General features: G+C 42.3%; 1 protein-coding gene across 1 annotated transcript in view; it reads right to left on the bottom strand.

The window, feature by feature from the left end:
• The window catches only part of kcnq5a (potassium voltage-gated channel, KQT-like subfamily, member 5a), a 113,907-nt gene that overhangs the window by 27,274 nt on the left and 67,206 nt on the right, over positions 1-19,427 (bottom strand). The window contains exons 5-7 of the mRNA XM_057848381.1: positions 18,388-18,513; positions 13,980-14,090; positions 13,811-13,906 (exon numbers count right to left, since the gene is read on the bottom strand). Of these exons, the coding sequence (XP_057704364.1) occupies positions 13,811-13,906; positions 13,980-14,090; positions 18,388-18,513 (333 nt within the window). The remainder of the gene's footprint in view (positions 1-13,810; positions 13,907-13,979; positions 14,091-18,387; positions 18,514-19,427) is intronic.

Genomic DNA, 19,427 nt, shown 5'->3' on the forward strand with positions numbered 1-19,427 from the left:
GGCACCGTCAGTGGAGTACAGACGCCAAGCCGCCTGGTGGTGAGGGGTGGGGGGGGCGGGGTGACATGTATACACACACACATCGAGGAAGGAATGGTACAAAGGTGGTGAGGCAAAAGGGAATGGCTGTGTTTGGAATTACTCAATCAATCCGTCACTATACAACTCTTTATAACAGGGGTGGGCAAACCGCCGGTAAGTATGCAACGGTCACGGGCATCGCGGTTCGGTGCACACAGTCAGACGTCAAATCCAAAACTAGGATTTTATGATGATACCCCAGTTTCCCAGATGGGACAACCGTTTTCTTTTCAATGTTGTGAATGGTAAGAAAGTTTTAAAGAGGCGTTATCGTCAGTTTGCATGTTTAACACGTGTACACATTCATAAAACTTATTTTCTTAACCAAGTGGTTGCTAAAACACAGACAAGGCTGAAAAAGCAGTTTCTGCTCTTGCACCCCTCTTTAAAATAAACTGCTGTATTTTAAAAGAACTGTTGCGTTTGATAGAACAATATTTCTAAATGCTGCCATAGCAGTTTCATGACGCATTAATTCCCAAACTATTTTTAATTTGTCCGTTTTACCCTGGAGACCCCCGTTTACAGACGCTGCGCAACCGCTTTTGCTCCAACCCAGTCATAAAAAGTAATTATATTTATCATTCGAAATGCCTATCTTTTTAGCTTAGAATCATTAATTGATTTCTAATATTTAGTTTAAAAAAAAATGAAATCATTCACTCGCAAATTAGAAATTTTTAAACAAATTATGTCACAATGAAAAAAAAAATTGTGTCTGTAAATAGGTCACGGATATCTACCTTATAACTATTTTTTTTTTGGTTACTGTCGCATTTTCCCCAATATTTTAGATGATAAATAGTCAATCCAAAGAAAGAAAAATTGATTAAAAAACATTTAAAAGGGTAAATATTCGGGGGGAAAAAAATCTCAACCAGTCCTTGATTAGCCTGGAACTCCAGACTCATCGCTGTTCCAGCTATAGAGTTTGGCGACTGTTCGGCAGATCAAATTCCCAGAGCGGAGCAAGGCACAGCAAACAGACAGCGGAGTGGACCAATCAGAGACGGGCGGCCGTGACGTTGGTAAAGCGACAACAAACTCTAGCGCGAGGACGTAAACATACGAGGAGGAGTTTATTCAACATGGCTAGGGCGAGACAGACTGTTGGTTTTAGCGACTCAATGTGTTTTTGGTCATTCAAAACTGAATTTACCACGGATAGGAACATATTCTCGGCTCTCCCGTTTACCATCTGAGCTGTTGTGGAGACGACTTCCAATGCGCAAGAGTGACACGTTGCTCGTTAAGACCACGCCACGCAAATAAACGAATGATTGCACGGACGATTTCATTGGAGCTCGACAGGCCAATAAGGAGCTGGGTCCCAGACTCTATAGCTGGAACAGCGGCGAGTCTGGAGTTCTAGGCTAGTCCTTGATGTCTGCAATTTCTTGTTATATTACCGTGTTTCACCCATACAATCCCCAAAAAGTCACAGCTGTGTCTTGACACTCGGTGAGACATGCTTCACAGAGTTTTTGGATCGAAACAGGTCAGTACGCGATAATATCTCGTTAAAATCATAGTGTCTTTATTTATGCTCTCTCATGCTCTTACTCCATGTTAGGGTTTAGGGCAGGGGTCTGGAACCTTTTTGGCTGAGAGAGCCATGAACACCACGTATTTTTAAATGTAATTCTGTGAGAGCCATACAATAGGTTTAAAACTAAAAATACAAGTAATATGTGCATTTTATGTGATTTCAACACTTTTAAAGTACACTAAGTCTCTGAATTCTTTTTAATAACTTATAAATAATATTAAATAATAATTATTAAATAATATTAAAATAATTATTTTAATATTTTGTGTCCACAGATAGACTGTTGTACTTAGGGTTTTAAACCAGCAGGGGGGAGGCGTTCTCTACATGGCGTGCATGGGCAATAAATGTTCGCATTTTAGAGCGAATAAGAAATCAGCCGTCTTGGCAGCAATGAGAGACGGACGTTGTAAACGAGTATTTTCTTGTTTGAGGTGAGAAAAAGAGTATAATTTGACTGTGTATATTAGCGGATTGCTTTATTTTATGATAATTGTGATGTGTGCTGTGTGTTAATATAGTTCAGAAATATGTTAATCGTTAAGTATTGTAATGTCCGTAACTATAGGGAATGGGACGTACTACGTCATTGTTTGGACGCGCCTCCATGCTGGCAATATGATTCACTTCCGGGTCGGCAGACTCAATGCGGATTGTAACGTGTGGTCGTGCTAAGCTAACTCTTTCGGTGTTTTAGAAAGAAATTATGGGTGTGTATTGTTGTGTTACCGGGTGCAACAGCTTCTCCTACGACTAAAAAAAGGGCGAGGAAAACTGGACTCACTTTTCACCGTTTTCCTGCATGGAGGACCAAATATCAGATCGCGAAGGCACGACTGATGGCTGGATTGCAGCGGTTCGTCGGAAAAGCATTTCTTATGATCATATTTCTGCTGGAATGAGAGTATTCCCCTCATCTCTACTCTTGTAAGTTGAACGATTTATCCGTTTTGGTTTCAATACGGTTTTTTTTGTGTGTTTTTTTTTACTGTTGTGTAAATCTGCCTCGGTAGCAATGCTAACCTACTCCTCCTCCCCTACCTGTTGTGTTACTAGGAAAACCTGCATATGAAATGCTGACAACACATCCCGATTGGTCACCATATCTCTTCTTGGGTTATTCTGAGGTCAAGCGCACCACATCGGAGCGTTATGAGAGGTTGGAACGGCGAAGAGTGCACGCTGAAACTTCAGTTTGCTCTGCTCTTACAAACACGATCCCAAGTGTTGTTGTGAAAAGTCAATAAAATATGAATACCAAAACATGACTTGAACAACTTCTTGACAAACTGTGACTGCTTGTTGTTTACTTCAGGTCTTCATAATAAACAGGTGTAATAATTACAAAGTCAGGTGACTTAATTTTGTTATTCTATTTGGAATATGCATTGACAATTTTTGGACAGTGTTGTAGACAAGAACTGGGACTGATAAGTTGCAATAGATTTATTTCAAGTAATGCAATTTCTCCAATACGATATTTTAATTGACAGTTTAAAATCTTTAAATTAGTGCAAACAAGGCCCACCCTCTGACGGTGGCAACAAATATTATATAATTATAAGTAATACACAAATACAAGATCACAATAAACGTGTCTTTGTCAAAGCAGTTTAAAACACTATTTACTGGCCTTGGGTAAATTGCCAGACAGGATAAATATGTGCTTTAAAGCTTTAAAGTTCTTGCATTTCCATTTTAAGTATTGCAAGTACTGGGGGGGTGATTGGAGTCGCATGCGTCTTAGGCTAAGCTAGTCTTAAGCCCATTACAGCCTCTGCCTCCTAACTGCTTGCTTGCTACCTTCCCGTGGTCCCCCCTGTTCATCACAGAATGCAAGCAAGTGACCGAGTGGACTGACGGTATATTCAGTCCCCCCCTGCTGCCTTGCAGGGTATGCCTTCCTAGGCAAAGGCTAAGAGAAGGAAAACTCTTAATTCAAATCCCTTGCTGCCTTGTAGGGTCTGCCTCTTTAGGCAAAGGCTAGGAGAAGGAAACTCCGAAATAAAACCCAACAAGACCCCAACGACGAAGCTACTTAGCAATGGCGGAAGAGGGCAACGCCTGTCGTGCAGGCGGCAAGGCGGATCTTCAGCAAACAAGAATCCGGCAGCCCGATGCAACCAACATTGTGGAGGCTGCCTGTCTCATCTTTTTGAGCCGCAGTGGAAATGATGTGGGCCAAGTGTGTGTGCGTGGGAGTCGCGCAGCCACGACCACCTTAAACAACACTCCCAGCGAATGGCATTCTGTCGTTTTCACCACCTATTTTCATCCTTCATTTTTCATTTCACCACCTTACCAAGTCCTGTGGCGACAGTATTGTGGGTAACGGAGGCAGGCTTGGAAAGCTGGAAGCCTCTAGCCCACAACTGCACACCGGCGGCGGGTCTAAGATGGTCGCTCTCTGATGACGGTGCCGTGACACCAGAGCTCGGCAGCTGGATCCGTGACTGGGCTGGCCTTTTGAGGACCACCGCAGCCCACCCCACATGGGGAGGCCCCTAGAAAAGGTGGGGTAAACATCGGACACGGCAAACTTGTCTGGCCAGCTAACCGCGGCTGGCGGACATCCCAACAACGCGGTCAAACTACTAAGAAGTACACGAAGAAATTTTTTACCCTTGGTACATGGAACATTCGCACCCTTCAGGACGTAGCAAACACTAACCGCCCTGAACGACGCACAGCACTAGTCTGTAAGGAGCTTGCCCGCTTCAAAATCGACGTAGCAGCCCTTAGTGAGACTAGACTACCCGAAGAGGGCAACATCAGGGAAACTGGATCAGGATACACCATCTTCTGGAAGGGAAAGGCACCAAAAGAGCCACGCATACATGGTGTAGGTTTTGCCATCCGTTCACAGTTAGTGCAACAACACAACCTCGCTCCAATTGCCATCAGCGAGCGCTTGATGACTGTCCGTATACCACTCCTCAAGGACAGGCATCTTACCCTGATCTCAGTATATGCCCCCACACTAACATCAAGTGACGAAGATAAAGCTGCCTTTTACAACCAACTAGACCACATCACCCAGACAGTGCCAGCCAATGATAAGCTCATTGTGCTGGGGGACTTTAATGCCAGAGTAGGCAACGACCATTGCCTGTGGAAAGGTATCATCGGCCACCACGGTATGGGGAAGTGCAATGCAAATGGCCAACTCTTACTCGGCTTATGTGCCGAACACAAACTCGTTGTGACAAACACTATGTTCAGACTACCGAACCGGCAAAAGACAACATGGAGACATCCGCGATCCAAACACTGGCACATATTGGACTATGTCCTGACCAGGGCAAGAGACAAAGCAGACATTTGCATTACTAGATCTATGCCCGGGGCGGACGACTGCTGGACAGATCACAGACTCCTACTTTCCCGATTTAATTTCAAAATTCGAAAACCAACCAGAAGGACACCTGACAGCAAGCCAAATTCCCGCTTTGACTGTGGTAAACTCCAAGATCCACTGTTGGCACAAGATTACAAAGCAGCTTGTGAAAGACATCTAGCAGAACCTGCAGTCGAGGCTACAGTAGACGATCGCTGGACCAGCCTTAGAGATGCCATAATCCGGGCAGCAACAGAAACCTTAGGATTCAGCAAGAGGAAACAGCGGGATTGGTTCGATGAGAATGACAGAACAATTTCTCTTCTCATTGAAGCCAAGTGTCAGGCACGACTAACACTAGAGAACCAACATACAGCTGAGAACAAACAAGCATACAAAGAAGCTGTAGCAGATTGCCAAAGGGGAATCAGGGATGCCCAAAACACCTGGTGGCAAAGAAAAGCTGCAGAAACTCAAAACTACGCTGACCAGCGAGACCTGCGCCGCTTTTATGCAGCCACGAAAGAAATTTTTGGTCCCACACGATCATCAGTGGGTGGCCTAAAGGACACAGATGGGGCCACTCTCATAACCAACAGTGAGGGCATCCTGGCAAGATGGAAGTCCCATTTTGAGTACCTTCTCAACGATCAAGCTGATACCCCTAATGACCTCTTGAGAATGACCCCGCAGCACCCAGTCCAATACTGGATGTCAGTACCACCCTCAATCCAAGACTTCAACAACGCACTGAAACGAATGAAACCAGGTAAAGCCCCAGGACCTGACAATATCCCTTTGGAACTCCTCACTCAAAGTGGCCCTGAGTTGAGAAACCACCTTTTTCACCTGATTCTGAAAATATGGGAAACAAAGACCCTGCCAAGTGACTTCCGCGATGCAAACATCATCACCATATTTAAAAAAGGTGACAGAGAGAACTGCAACAACTACCGTGGCATCTCTTTGTTAAGCATCGCTAGCAAGATCTTTGCCCGCATTCTCCTTGAACGCCTCCTCATCTTGGCAGAAGACGTCCTTCCAGAGTCCCAGTGCGGTTTTCGACCTTCCCGTGGGACAATAGATATGATCTTCTGTGCCCGGCAGTTACAAGAGAAGAGCCGTGAGCAACAACGACCACTGCTGCTCATCTTCTGGGACCTAAAAAAGGCCTTTGACAAAGTACCCCGCCCTGCAATGTGGGCAGTACTTGCACGGTATGGTTGTCCACCAGACTTTGTCGCCTTAGTCCGTGGCCTCCATGATGGAATGGTTGGCAGAGTATGCCACCAAAACTTTCTCTCTGGCCCATTCCCTATCAACAGTGGCCTTAAACAGGGGTGTGTACTAGCGCCAACATGTTTTTCATTGTACACAGCAGCCATGATGAACGAGATACCGCCAGACGCACCTACAATAAACTTGCGTTTTCGCATGGATGGAGGAGTCTTCAATCTCGCCCGGCTTCGCGCAACTACTAAAACCACCGTCACAACAATACGAGAATTGCAGTATGCTGATGACAATGCCACCCCGTGCCAAGCTGCAGAAGATCTTCAATTGACAGCAAATGCATACAATACCGCATACGAACGTTTTGGCATGCAAGTTAACACTGACAAGACCAAAATAATGATTCAAAATCTACCTGGCCGGGCACTCCCAAACACAAATACCATAATTAATGGACATCTCCTAGAGGAAGTGGACCGATTTCCATACCTAGGCAGCATCCTTACTTCGATTCCCACATGTAAAAAGGATGTTGAAAACAGAATCAGGGCAGCCCACACTGCCTATGGGGAGCTCCGTAATCGGGTATTTAACAATCACGCACTAACAGTTTCTACAAAAATCATGGTCTTTAAGGCAATAGTCCTGTCTACTCTCTTGTATGCATGTGAAACGTGGACCCTCTACAGCAGTGACATTAAAAGCCTAGAGCGCTTCCAGCAGTACAAGCTCAGACAAATTTTAAAAATACCGTGGGAGAGTCACACCACCAACATAGATGTCCTAAAACGAGCCTCGGTGACCAGTGTTGAAGCCACTATTATCTACCACCGTCTCCGCTGGGCAGGCCACATTCGGAGAATGGATTCTTCTCGACTCCCCAAAATAATGCTGTACGGCGAGCTCGCAAATGGCACTAGACCGCGAGGCGCCCCAAAGATGCGCTACAAAGACCAGCTCAAGCGCACCCTGGTACGCACTGACATCGACCCCTTGTCATGGGAGCAAACTGCCATGGACCGCAAAACATGGAGGGGAACTATTCACCAAGGCATTGATGCCTTCGAAAAAAAACGAACAGAAAATGAAGAGTCAAAACAGAGGAAAAGACAAGAGAGACAACAACAACCCCGTCCTCCACCGACCCTCCCTTGTACACAATGCCAGCGATTATTCCACCATAGACTAGGCCTCTCAAGTCATATGAGATATAAACACCCACCACGAAAATAGGTTGAAAAAGCGACTGAAACTAATACTCGGACACGAGTGTGAAGCCGACGATTGCAAGTACTAGTCTCCAACACAGTATTTGAACTGACAGTTTAAAATCCTTTTAGTACAAAATGGCCCACACTCTGGCAGGGGGCAGCAAATATTATAATACATAATACATTATAAAAAGCTATATACTATATAAATACAAGATCACAACAAAACCTGTATTTTTTCAAAGCAGTTAAAGAACATCCAGTGGCCTTAGGTAAATAAAGGTGTAAAAATATGTACTTTACAGTTCTTGCATTTCTATTTTAGGTATTGCAACTTTTCCAACACTATTTGAATTGACAGTCTAAAGTCTCCATAAGTGCAAATAAGAATATTATAATTTAAAAATAATAATAGAATATATAAATTCAACATTACAATGAAACGTGTCTTTGTCAAAGTGGTTTAAAAAAAAATATATAATAATAATACGTCACTGGCCATAGTTAAATAGCCAGGCAGAATAAATATGTGCATTACAGTTCTTGCATTTTCACAAGTTAAAAGCCCGCAGTTCATCGACGAGAAGGGCAGACCCAGATGGCGTCTGCAGCAGGGGCTTGTTTGAGTCCGACACAGGACAAATGGAACCACTCCATTGAACAAATTTTCTTTGTCAAATGATCCAAGAAGAGAGATGGTGACAAATCGGGATGTGTTGTCAGCAGGTTTACCTAGGAACACAACAGGTAGGTGAGTCGTAGTAGGCGAGCATTGCTACCGAGGCAGATTTACACAACGGTGTAAAAAAAGAAAAACGTATTGAAACCAAAAGTGGATAAATCGTTCAACTTACAAGAGTAGAGATGACAGGAACACACTCTCATTCCAGCAGAAATATGATCATAAGAAATGCTTTTCCGACGAACCGCTGCAATCCAGCCATCCGTCGTACCTTCGTGATCTGATATTTGGTCCTCCATGCAGGAAAACGGTGAAAAGTGAGTCCATTTTTCCTAACCCCTTTTTTTGTCGTAGGAGATGCTGTTGCACCCGGTAACGCAACAATAAGCACCCATATTTTCTTTCTAAAACACCGAAAGAGTTAGCTTAGCACTACCACACGTTACAATCCGCATTGACTCTGCCGAACCGGAAGTAAATCATATTGCCAGCATGGAGGCGCGTCCAAACAGTGACATAGTACGTCCCATTCCCTATTTGTGGGCCCTTGAAGAGGCCATCAGACGGCAGAGTAGTGACGTAGCGGGAAGCAAGGAGGAGAGAGCGTACGGCGTGAGAGCGAAGTTAGCATGTTGCGGATGCCGCTGTTATTTTGTTTATTATTTCTATGGTTGCCACAATAAAGTGGGAAAGTCATCAACGACTCCTCTCCTTCCTATTTCCCCATTCGGGGCTACTACAGTATGTTTATGTGTGACTGCAGATGTGTTTGTAATGGCGAGTGGACGACGAGTGAATACTAGTAGTGTCTAAAATGCAGAAGTTAAATATTTTGTCACAAAAACTTGTATTCGTTTATTCATTTAATTATATAAGCATCCGCATTTTAGAGCGAATAAGAAATGAGCCGTCTGTGTGCAGCAATGCGAGACGGACGTTGTTTTTTTGTTTTTTTTTCTTGTTTCAGCTGTACAAGAAAAATGAAAATAAAGCTAAATGAAATGTGAAGCAACAGACTGAAGCATTTCATCCCTGTCTGCACCACGCTACAGATCCATAGCTATTATTTCAACCGACTGCCACACGCATCATCAGACTTCAGACGTTCTCCACTGCCACACCTGTAGTGTCCCGAATGTCGCCTGATCACTGAGTTTGCCCATGGAAAAAATGTGAGCGCTCCTTACTGGTTGCTCTTTTTAACGCTTCCCCTGTGGCTCTTACGCCCGCCAGGTTTCCCCCGAGGTCCTAGCGCCGTTGCCATTACATAACGAAACTTTTTTTTTTTTTTTTTTTAAATAACTGAAGATTTGTCTTCGAGTCAGATGCAGCCATCAAAAGAGCCATATCTGGCTCACGAGCCATAGGTTCCCGACCCCTGCTTTCGGGGATTAAAAAGTTAATTTTTTTCAAATATAAAAATAAGATAATAAAATAAAACAATTCTTCCCCCTGAAAATTGAGATTTTAAGCTTTCCAATGATGGCCAATTTTGAAATATGGCCAAATTGAAGGTCTTAGAGCGGAACTTGGGGTTAGGGGTCACCTGAGTGTTTTCCGCCATAAATATTTGTTTTCTTTCTGTCGTACCGAACCGTGACCCACGTACTGATGTACGTAACGAACCATGACTTGCGTGTACCGTTACACCCCTAGCCGCTGTGGGTCCTGGTTTTTGTTCTTAGCGATCCTGCACAGACAGTTTAACCAATCAGGTTTCTGCTAAAACAAGTAGCACTTCACTGCAATCAACTGATTGCACTTGTAAGACACCCGAATGCTGAAGAAATGTCATCTTGTTTTGTTGGAATGAAATCCTGCACCCACTGCAGCCCTTTGTGGAATAGTTTGGAGACCCCTGCTTTATTCTGTATAGTTGACTATTGATTTCAGTAAACAGTCCTTGAAAAATCCCAATATAGTAACTCAATTAACATTTTGAGTGACAAGTGTTCAACTAATTGAACTCAGAAGTCAAGGCATGGAGAAAATCAAGGTTCACTGCATAATAAATGTAAATGGATGCTATTTATGGGTTGACCAATTCACACACAACACATTTGAACAAGTGTTAAATACAGTATAATGGATAGGGAAGGATTCCAAAAACAGCCAATGTGAACAATGTGATCACGTGACATCAAAACAGCTTCCTGAATGCATCACCAACAAGCCAGCTGGCAGCCATCTTGGAAGTCCTGGAATGGATGTTCTGTTATGTTATGTTCAAATGTCATCATTGTTTGTTTTTTTAATTTTTGTTTTCTAGTTTTCATGATTACTTTGCAATAAAATATTCTGTTTGGCATGTAAAACCCAGTTTGGTAGTACAAAGAAGGAAGCAAACCAACAAATTACCGGATTAACACACCAACCATCAATTTTATTAACTAAGTAACTAGACTTACAAGTCTACTACTAATCCCGAAAAATATACAACTGACCAAAGCGACGACATAAGACGCTATCTAGCTATCTGCCAAACTGACTTTTGGTGTAACGGTTCACGTGGATGTACAGTGGTATGTAAAAGTATCTGAACCTTTTGGAATTGCTGACATGTCTGCATAAAATCACCATCAAATGTGATCTGATCTCTGTCAAAATCACACAGATGAAAAAACAGTGTCTGCTTTAACTAAAACCCCCCCAAACATATATAGGTTTTCATATTTTAATGAGGATAGTATGCAAACAATGACAGAAGGGGGGGGGGGAATAAGTAAGTGAACCATCACATTTAATATTTTATGGCCCACCCCTTTGGCAGCAATAACTTCAACCAGACCCTTCCTGTAGCTGCAGAACAGTCTGGCACATCGATCAGGACTAATTCTTCTCTACAAAACTGCTGTAGTTCAGTCGGATTCCTCGGATGCCTGGCATGAATCGCTGTGTTTAGGTCATGCCAAAGCATCTCAACGGGGTTCTAGTCTGGACTTTGACTTGGTCACTACAGAGGGTGTATTTTGTTCTTTTGAAACCATTCTGAAGTTGATTTACTTCTGTGTTTTGAATCATTGTCTTGCTGCAGCATCCATTCTCTTTTTAGCTTCAACTGTCTGACAGACGGCTTTAGGTTTTCCTGCAAAACATCCTGATAAACTTTTGAATTCATTCTTCGATTAATGATTGCTAGTTGTCCAGGCGCTGAGGCAGCAAAAAAGCCCCAAATCATGATGCTCTCTCCACCATGCTTCACGGTGGGGATGAGGTGTTGATGATGGTGAGCTGTTCCATTTTATCTCCACACATGACATTGTGTGTTACTCCCAAACAATTCAACTTTGATTTCATCAGTCTACAAAATATTTTGCCAAAACTTCTGTGGCGTTTCCAAGTAGCGTGAGAAGTATTTTCTGATGTGCATCATGGCTCGGTCAAAAGAGCTGTCTGAAGACCTGCGATCAAGGATTGTTGATTTATATAAAGCTAGGAAAGGATACAAAACCATCTCTAAAAGTCTGGATGTTCGTCAATCGACAGTCAGAGAAGTTGTCTACAAATAGGGAGAGTTTGGCACTTTTGCTTCTCTCCCAATGAGTTGCCATCCACCAAAGATGAGTTCAGCGCAGAATACCCAGAGAGGTAAAAAAAGAACCCTAGAGTGTTTGCTAAAGACTTACAGAAATCACTTGCACAGTCCAATATCTCTGTGCGCACATCAACTATATGTGAACGTATAGCCAAGAATGGTGTTGGTGGGAGGACACCACGGAGGAAGCCACTGCTGTCTAAAAAACCCCATTGCTGCTCGTTTAATGTTCACAAAAAGGCACATGGACACTCCACAGAAGGTTTGGCAAAATATTTTGTGGACAGATGAAACCGAAGTTGAATTGTTTGGGAGTAACACACAACGTCATCCCCACTGTGAAGCATGGTGGAGGGAGCATCATGATTTGGGGCTGTTTTGCTGCCTCAGAGCCTGGACAACTTGCAATCATTAATGGAGGAATGAATTTAAAAGTTTAGCAGGAAAACCTGAGGCCGTCTGTGAGACACTTGAAGCTAAAAAGAGGATGCATGCTGCAACAAGACAATGATCCAAAACGCAGAAGTAAATCAACTTCAGAATGGCTTCACAAGATCAAAATACTGTATTTTTCGGACTATAAGTCGCAGTTTTGGCAGAGGGTGCGTCTTATACTCTGGAGTGACTTACAGTATGTGTGCAATTCTTAACACATTTTTATATCATTGTAGCTTGTTAGCATGTTCTTTATGCTATAGTTATCTGAATAACTCTTAATAGCTATGTTACATTAACATACCAAGCACGTTCTCAGTTCGTTGTTGATGCGTCATGTAATGTTAGCATACCATACACTTATTCAGCCTGTTGTTCTCTACTGTTTTTTTATTTTGAATTGCCTTTCAAGATGACATCTGTTCTTGGTGCTGGATTCTATCAAATAAATTCCCCCCAAAAATGCGACTTATACTCCGGTGCGCTTTATATATGTTTTTTTCCTTTTCAATGCGCATTCTTTGGCTGGTGTGACTTATACTCAGGTGCGACTTATAGTCCAAAAATACGGTACATATTCTGGAGTGGCCGGGTCAAAGTCCAGACTTGAACCCCATTGAGATGCTGTGGCATGACCTAAAGACAGCGATTCATGCCAGACATCCCAGGAATCCGACTGAACTACAGCCGTTTTGTAGAGAAGAATTAGTCCTGATCGATGTGTCAGACTGATCTGCAGCTACAGGTAGCGTCTGGTTGAAGTTTTTGCTGCCAAAGGAGGAGGGGCGAAATATAAAATTTGATGGTTCACTTACTTATTTTTCCCCCCTCCTGTCATTGTTTGTATACTATCCTCTATAAAATATGAAAACCTGTAAATGTTTGGGTGGTTTTAGTTAAAGAAGACAATGTTTTTTCATCTGTGTGATTTTGACAAAGATCAGATCACATTTGATGGTGATTTTATACGGAAATGTGAGAAAGGTTAAAATACTTTTTCATACCACTGTATGTATCTTTGTTGTCTTTTTGTCCCATTTAACCTAAGCATTATTATCATTTTTTATTTTTTGGGGGGGTTGTTTTGCCAGATTGCTCGCGTTGCGATACCATAGCTTGCAATGCGCTCAGAATTCCGTCACAAAAACGCAACACTCATTTTCAGGGAGGAAAAATGACTGCCCTTCACCTGCAAATTACATTTCCATTCATATGCTACTCAAATGGAGCGAAATTCTCCCTTTCAAAGTCTACAGCTGGAATGGGACCAGCGACAGAGGCGGTAATTTTCCCTACTGCCCGTCAGCTGAAATGCGGCAAAGTGATGATATGTGTGTGTGTGTGTGTGTGTGTAATAGAGATGTGATTGATGGAAGAGTGGCGTCATCACATTTTAATCAACATAATTAAATCTGCTCCCATGGTTGCTTTCACCTGTTGGAGGAAATGTTGTCAAGTTACCAGAGAAGAAGAAGAAGCATATGGTGCGATGTGACGCATGGTCGCAGCCCGGAGGTGCATCTGTCCAGGGCACGATTGCCATGGTAACAGCTCACGCCATTAATTATCAGCCACACAGACTCACGCAGACACGGACATAACTACACGGATTGAATGAGGCGAGGTGAAAACGCGCAACGGCGTGACATCACAAACACAGCAGGGAATACATGAAAAGGTTGGTTTCGGTCCTCAGATACTGCAAGAGAAGGTTGTGTGTATGTGTGTGTGTGTGTGTGTGTGTCACCTGTATGAGGCTGGCAGCAGGATTCCTTCTCTTTTCAAAGTGCTTCTGCCGATGTTGCTCCTGTACCTTCAGGGCGAAACCTGAGCCCAGGATTCCCTAAAGGGGTAAAAAAAAAACCCACAATCAGGGACAATGCATTCAAAATGTCAATTGTGTGCGTGTATCTCACAGCAGGCAAAGCAAAGAAAGAAATTCCCAGGAGCGCAAAGCCGGCAGACAACAGCCTCCCTGTCCACGTTTGCGGTGTCTTGTCACCGTAGCCGATGGTGGTCAGTGTGATCTGAAAGTTCAAAGGTCAGTGTACCCTGAGGCTTTCTCATCACGTTGCGGGGTTTTTGAAAAAAATCAATATCCGTCTCCCTCTCTGGCGATTGCAAGGGAAGTCCCCAAAATAAGTGATCAAAGGTATACTGTTGCCAGTACATGTCACTGAAGAAATATACTAGGGCTGTCAAAATTAACGCGCGGTAATAATTTTTTAAAATTAATCACGTTAAAATATTTGACGCAATTAACGCACATGTCCCGCTCAGACAGTATTCTGCCTTTTGGTAAGTTTTACAGCAAGTTTTTTTGTGCTGTCTAACAGCGAACTCTTGTGGTCGCTTTGCGACATGGTTTATTGCTTTCTTGCCAGTTCAATATGGCTGCACGACGTCTCGGGCTGACGCCTACGTTGTAATGTTGTGCTTATATGATCCTTGGACAAGATTTGTCCGTAAGTATGGTTGTTGTAAAGAATGTACATATTATGTTAGTAAGCGAAATGTTCTATTTTTTGTATGAGACGCTTTTTGTTTTTGTTTAGTGAACCTGCATAGCGTGCTAAGCTAACGTTGTTGCTAACGCAATGCTTGTGTACTTTTTTTTGTAGTTTCACTGCGGTCTAAAGAGGACAGTGGTTTGAGGCCATTTTATTAATAAATCAGATGAAAAAGGAAGAAGTCTGATTATTAAGGCGTCGTTCACTAGCTGTCTAGCTTTGGAAAAAGTAGACGCTTTGGAGTGAGGACAGCACAGACAGATTTAAATGGCAGTAGAGTGAAATCCCCACTACAGTCCTTATGTACCGTATGTTGAATGTATATATCCATCTTGTGTCTTATCTTTCCATTCCAACAAATTATTTTACAGAATATATATATAATTTACAGAAAAATATGGCATATTTTATAGATGGTTTGAATTGCGATTAATTACGATTAATTCATTTTTAAGCTGTAATTAACCCGATTAAAAATTTTAATCGTTTGACAGCCCTAAAATATACGCTTCAATGTTTTTGTTCAGAATTAGCTTCTTAACATTGTGGCTTGCTTTTCATTTATTTGCACAGTCCTTTAAGCCAGGGGTCCCCAACCGCCGGGCCGCGGACCGGTACCGGTCCGTGGCGCATTTGGTACCGGGCCGCCAAAGAAATAATCATTTATTAACGACTGCATAATGGCCAAATTAACTTTGGCCTGTGCCTCTTAACACACTACTATCCCTGTCTACTCTAGATATAATACTATAGGATGAAATGTCGCCATAGAAATCCATTGATTGGACTGCTAGCAGTACATCTTGTTTTGTAAATCTATGTGAGCTTGTCCTCGATAATAATGTCTGACGTAGGGCGGACGAATCACATTTGTTCCCGGAAATAATTAGCACCCACACTAGAATGACTGAAAAACAAACGTCTTTGGACAGATTTTTTTATGGGGAAAAGGGTGCCTGACGAGCCAGAAAATGAGCCTACAACCTCGAAGAAAACAAAATCTACACTACTTCCCAATCACTAAAAACCCACGAACTGCGAAGGAGTGGATTTGTGACCCGTTTGCGAATAAACCGAGTGATTCGAGTATGTTTGTGCAACAGGAGGATCAATTTGTAGAGATCACAAATCATGGCGACCTTAAACGTACATTCAAGACGATAACTCTACTGAGGTTCTGGATTAAAGTCATTCCGGAATATCCTGACGTCGCTAGGAGAGCATTGAAAACTGTGCAACAATTTCCAACATCGTATCTTTGCGAAGCGGGCTTCTCTCACTCTCCCATCACACATTGATGGGACCATCTCGTCTCAACGAAACAAGCTCAGGCCTCCCACTGAGTCAGCGTGTGAGTTATATTTTCCCTGCACTTAACACGACGGGGCTAAAAACAAATGTTATTTTATATTTGCTGTATTTTTCTGCCACACATTTCCTATGTTCTGGCAAATTTTGCATGCGCGTAACGATAAAAATGGCAGCAAAAGCAGCGATTCCAAAGTAAACACTACAAACTTTCTTCAAAGAAAGGGATATTTACTTGCGTTTGCCATGTTAGCTGCACACAACAACTGCACACAGCTCTCTCACTTAACAACTTCGCCGTGTCGTTAAGCATTCATTTACGCCATTTTCGTGTTACACATGTATGTTTATGATGTAAATAGTTTCTTTGAGATTACATTGAGAGTCTAACTGAATATAAAAGAGGGCGTTTTTCACCGCCACAAAAGCTTTGGGAGCAAAATTATATCAGGGTGCAAAATTGACAGAACACCAGTCCGTGAAAAAAAAGACTCAAATCACACCAGTCCGTGGTGCATAAAAGGTTGGGGGCCCCTGCTTTGAGCAGTGTGGAAGCTGTGCGTCTCCAGAGTTGAGAGTGCATTGTTCCGCTACAGCGAAACGAGATGAGCCATCGGCTAAAGGCTGGGTTTATTCCCGTCCGTCGGACACGCTGCGTCTCTATGGGTGTACAGGCAGCGGGCTGGGCTCGGATGCTCTGCTTCTCTGCATGATGATTGGATAATCTGTCTGAGGCTCAATCACTTTTTGATTGACAGCGAAATGAGCGAATCCGTCATATTGTCGTATTAACAGGGGAGGGGAGGCATTTTTCAATTTTCATTCTGTTGTTCTGAGTGGAACCGGAGACTTTCATAATTCTCCTAGCGACCCTTGCTTTGTTAAAAACGACTAGCCAAAAATGAAGCTTCTATTTCTGTTGTTGTTGTTGTTTTTTTGTTTTTTTTAATTATTGTCACTGCTTGTGTTTAGACACTTCTGGCACCCTAGTTTCTTTCCCTACCGAGCAGCGGGTGCCCCTCCTTCTAGGAAAAAAAAACATCTCCATGAGCAAGACATCGTTCGTAGACATGCGTTTTAGAGAAGGGGTGTGACAATAAAGTATATCAAAATGGTGATGTATCTTGATACTTTGTATCCCAAAAGGTGCCAAGAATCAAAATATCTTTACCTTTGTCACTGTTTGGGGAAAAACAACAACAACGGGTTGCTTCCAAAATCTTCCACTAGAATACTGTCTGAGCATAGACTTCATAATGGTATTGACGGATCAGATCGGTCATACACTGCGCCTCGCATTCAAGTAGGGGGCCGCCCACATCAAGAGATGCTATTCACAAACACACGCCCGCAGCGATCTATCGCCAGATTTCTGTTGAAAAAGTATGAAAGCTACCGCATACAAACAGGAAGAATTGTCTCAGGAGTGATTTGTTCGAGGATTCAAGCTAATTATTATATTTTTCGTACCATGCGTGCATTTTGAAGCGTGATGAAATAAATGTATGGGAGAAATGAACCGCTACGGACTAGCAGCACATTCTACACATTTACGTAAAATAAATGCAAAATGCCTCCTTTTTTTTTCTTGCTTGTAACCAAGAACCGAGACAGTTTTACGTCCATATCTATAAAGACTTCAGGGATTGAAGCATTTATTCACAAGAACTTTCAACGCAAAAAGCTCTGTTCACATATGACGGCCTCTAATTTCCTTACAGACTAGCCTTATAGTTCGCACTATTTACGTAAAATAAATTCTACTGGAACTTTTTTTTTTTTTTTGCTTTTAACTAAGAATCGAGACTGTTTTACATCCATATCTATAAAGAATTCAGGGATTTATCCAAAAGAATTTTCAGCAGAAAAAGCTCTTTGTGTTTCCACTCGGTCAACTTTGACGGCCATGCCAACCACGCAGGCCCCCTATTAATTGGCCCCGCGCCAAATGTCCCGTCAATATCATTATGAAGTCTATGGTCTGAGTTAGCTCACTGGCTGTCATTGACGGCGCCAATTCATTTTGACTGGAAGCAAGATTCTTTCCCGCTTGGATGCACATGCTAAAGGTGTTGCCTGTCCCTTTAAGTCAGGGATGTCCAAAGTGGTCCTCAAGGGCCGCTGAGGGTTCTGATTTTTCTTCCTACCAATTAAGCACAACGAGCTTAACCAATGAAGTTTCTGCTAACACAAGCAGCACCTGACTGCAATTCACTGATTCCACTTGTAGGACACCAGATTGGTGAAAAGATGTCGCCTTGTTTTGTTACAATGAAATCCAGCACCCCCTTCGGTCCTTCGTGGAATAGTTTGGACATCCCTGCCCTATTTCCGCAAATCTTCACTTTAAAAAAAATTGTTTTTAATACCGGAAATTTACGTTAATGTGCCTGTCGGTTTAATGAGATACCCGCTAAGTGCTGAAAAAGGCCTCAGGATTAAATCATCTACTTAACTGTTCATAATGTGTGATTGAAAGAACGTGTGGTATTGTTGTTGCTCTCACCGTGCCCCACCACAGTGCATCAGCATAGGTGGCAAATTCCTTGTTGTCTTCCTTCTCCACCAGGTAGACCAGGAAGGAGGAGAAGATAAGAACCAGGAAACCGATGTACCAAGCTGTCACCAGCTCCTAACAGTCCACAGTTAAAACACTCAATGATCATATTTCAGTGCATTGATCATTTGCCCTTCCATTCAAAATGGCTCGGACGTCGCCAATGAGTTACGACCAGAAGTTGGTAGTAACGAGTTACATAAAAAAAGTGAAAAAATAATGTCCCGTATAAATAAAATAAATTGAAATGAGCCAAAAATGTCCGTAATGAAATAAAAGAAACAATTCACAAAAAGTAAATAAATAAATCACATTTATACTACTTACCCAAAGAGCCAATATGGGCCGACAAAGCAATACAAATACAGGCAGGCAATTGCTTGCCAATGCAATGCCAAGTCCCAAGATGTATTTTGCTGGGCTTTTCAAAATATTTTTATTTATTTATTTTTACTTGTCCTAGTTACTATTTCTATCTGTTGACAAAGTAGTGATTGTTGACGAGTTTATAATTCGATATTTTTCATTTTCTTTGTGCACCGCGAGTGATTAGGGTCTTTCCCTCAGATAACAAATCCCAAACATCTTAGTTTGAAGACATCTAAACTAGGGATGCAGCTATCGAATATTTTAGTAGTCGATTAATCGATGGACTAATTAGTTCAAACAATCGAGTAATCGCATAAGGAGCATGAAAAATCAAAATACCTCAAATGGTATAATTAAAAAAAAAAAAAAAAAAAAAGCATCTATGTACAACAAAAGAACAATTGGCTAACTTAAATAGAAAAAGTCCGCTAGCTTAAATGCTATAAAATGCAAAACCTTTTCTTACAATGCTCTTAACAAATGGTTCGGACACATATTCCCACAAAAAACGGCTAAATATACCTGTAAACTAAATTATGAATGCATTAAAAAACATTAGCTCAAACAAAAACTTGGTCGTATGTTGGTCTTAACAGGGAGCAGTTGGATGCAGCCAAGTG

This window comes from Corythoichthys intestinalis, chromosome 10 (genome assembly GCF_030265065.1).
Source record: "Corythoichthys intestinalis isolate RoL2023-P3 chromosome 10, ASM3026506v1, whole genome shotgun sequence".
NCBI classification, from domain to species: Eukaryota; Metazoa; Chordata; class Actinopteri; order Syngnathiformes; family Syngnathidae; genus Corythoichthys; species Corythoichthys intestinalis.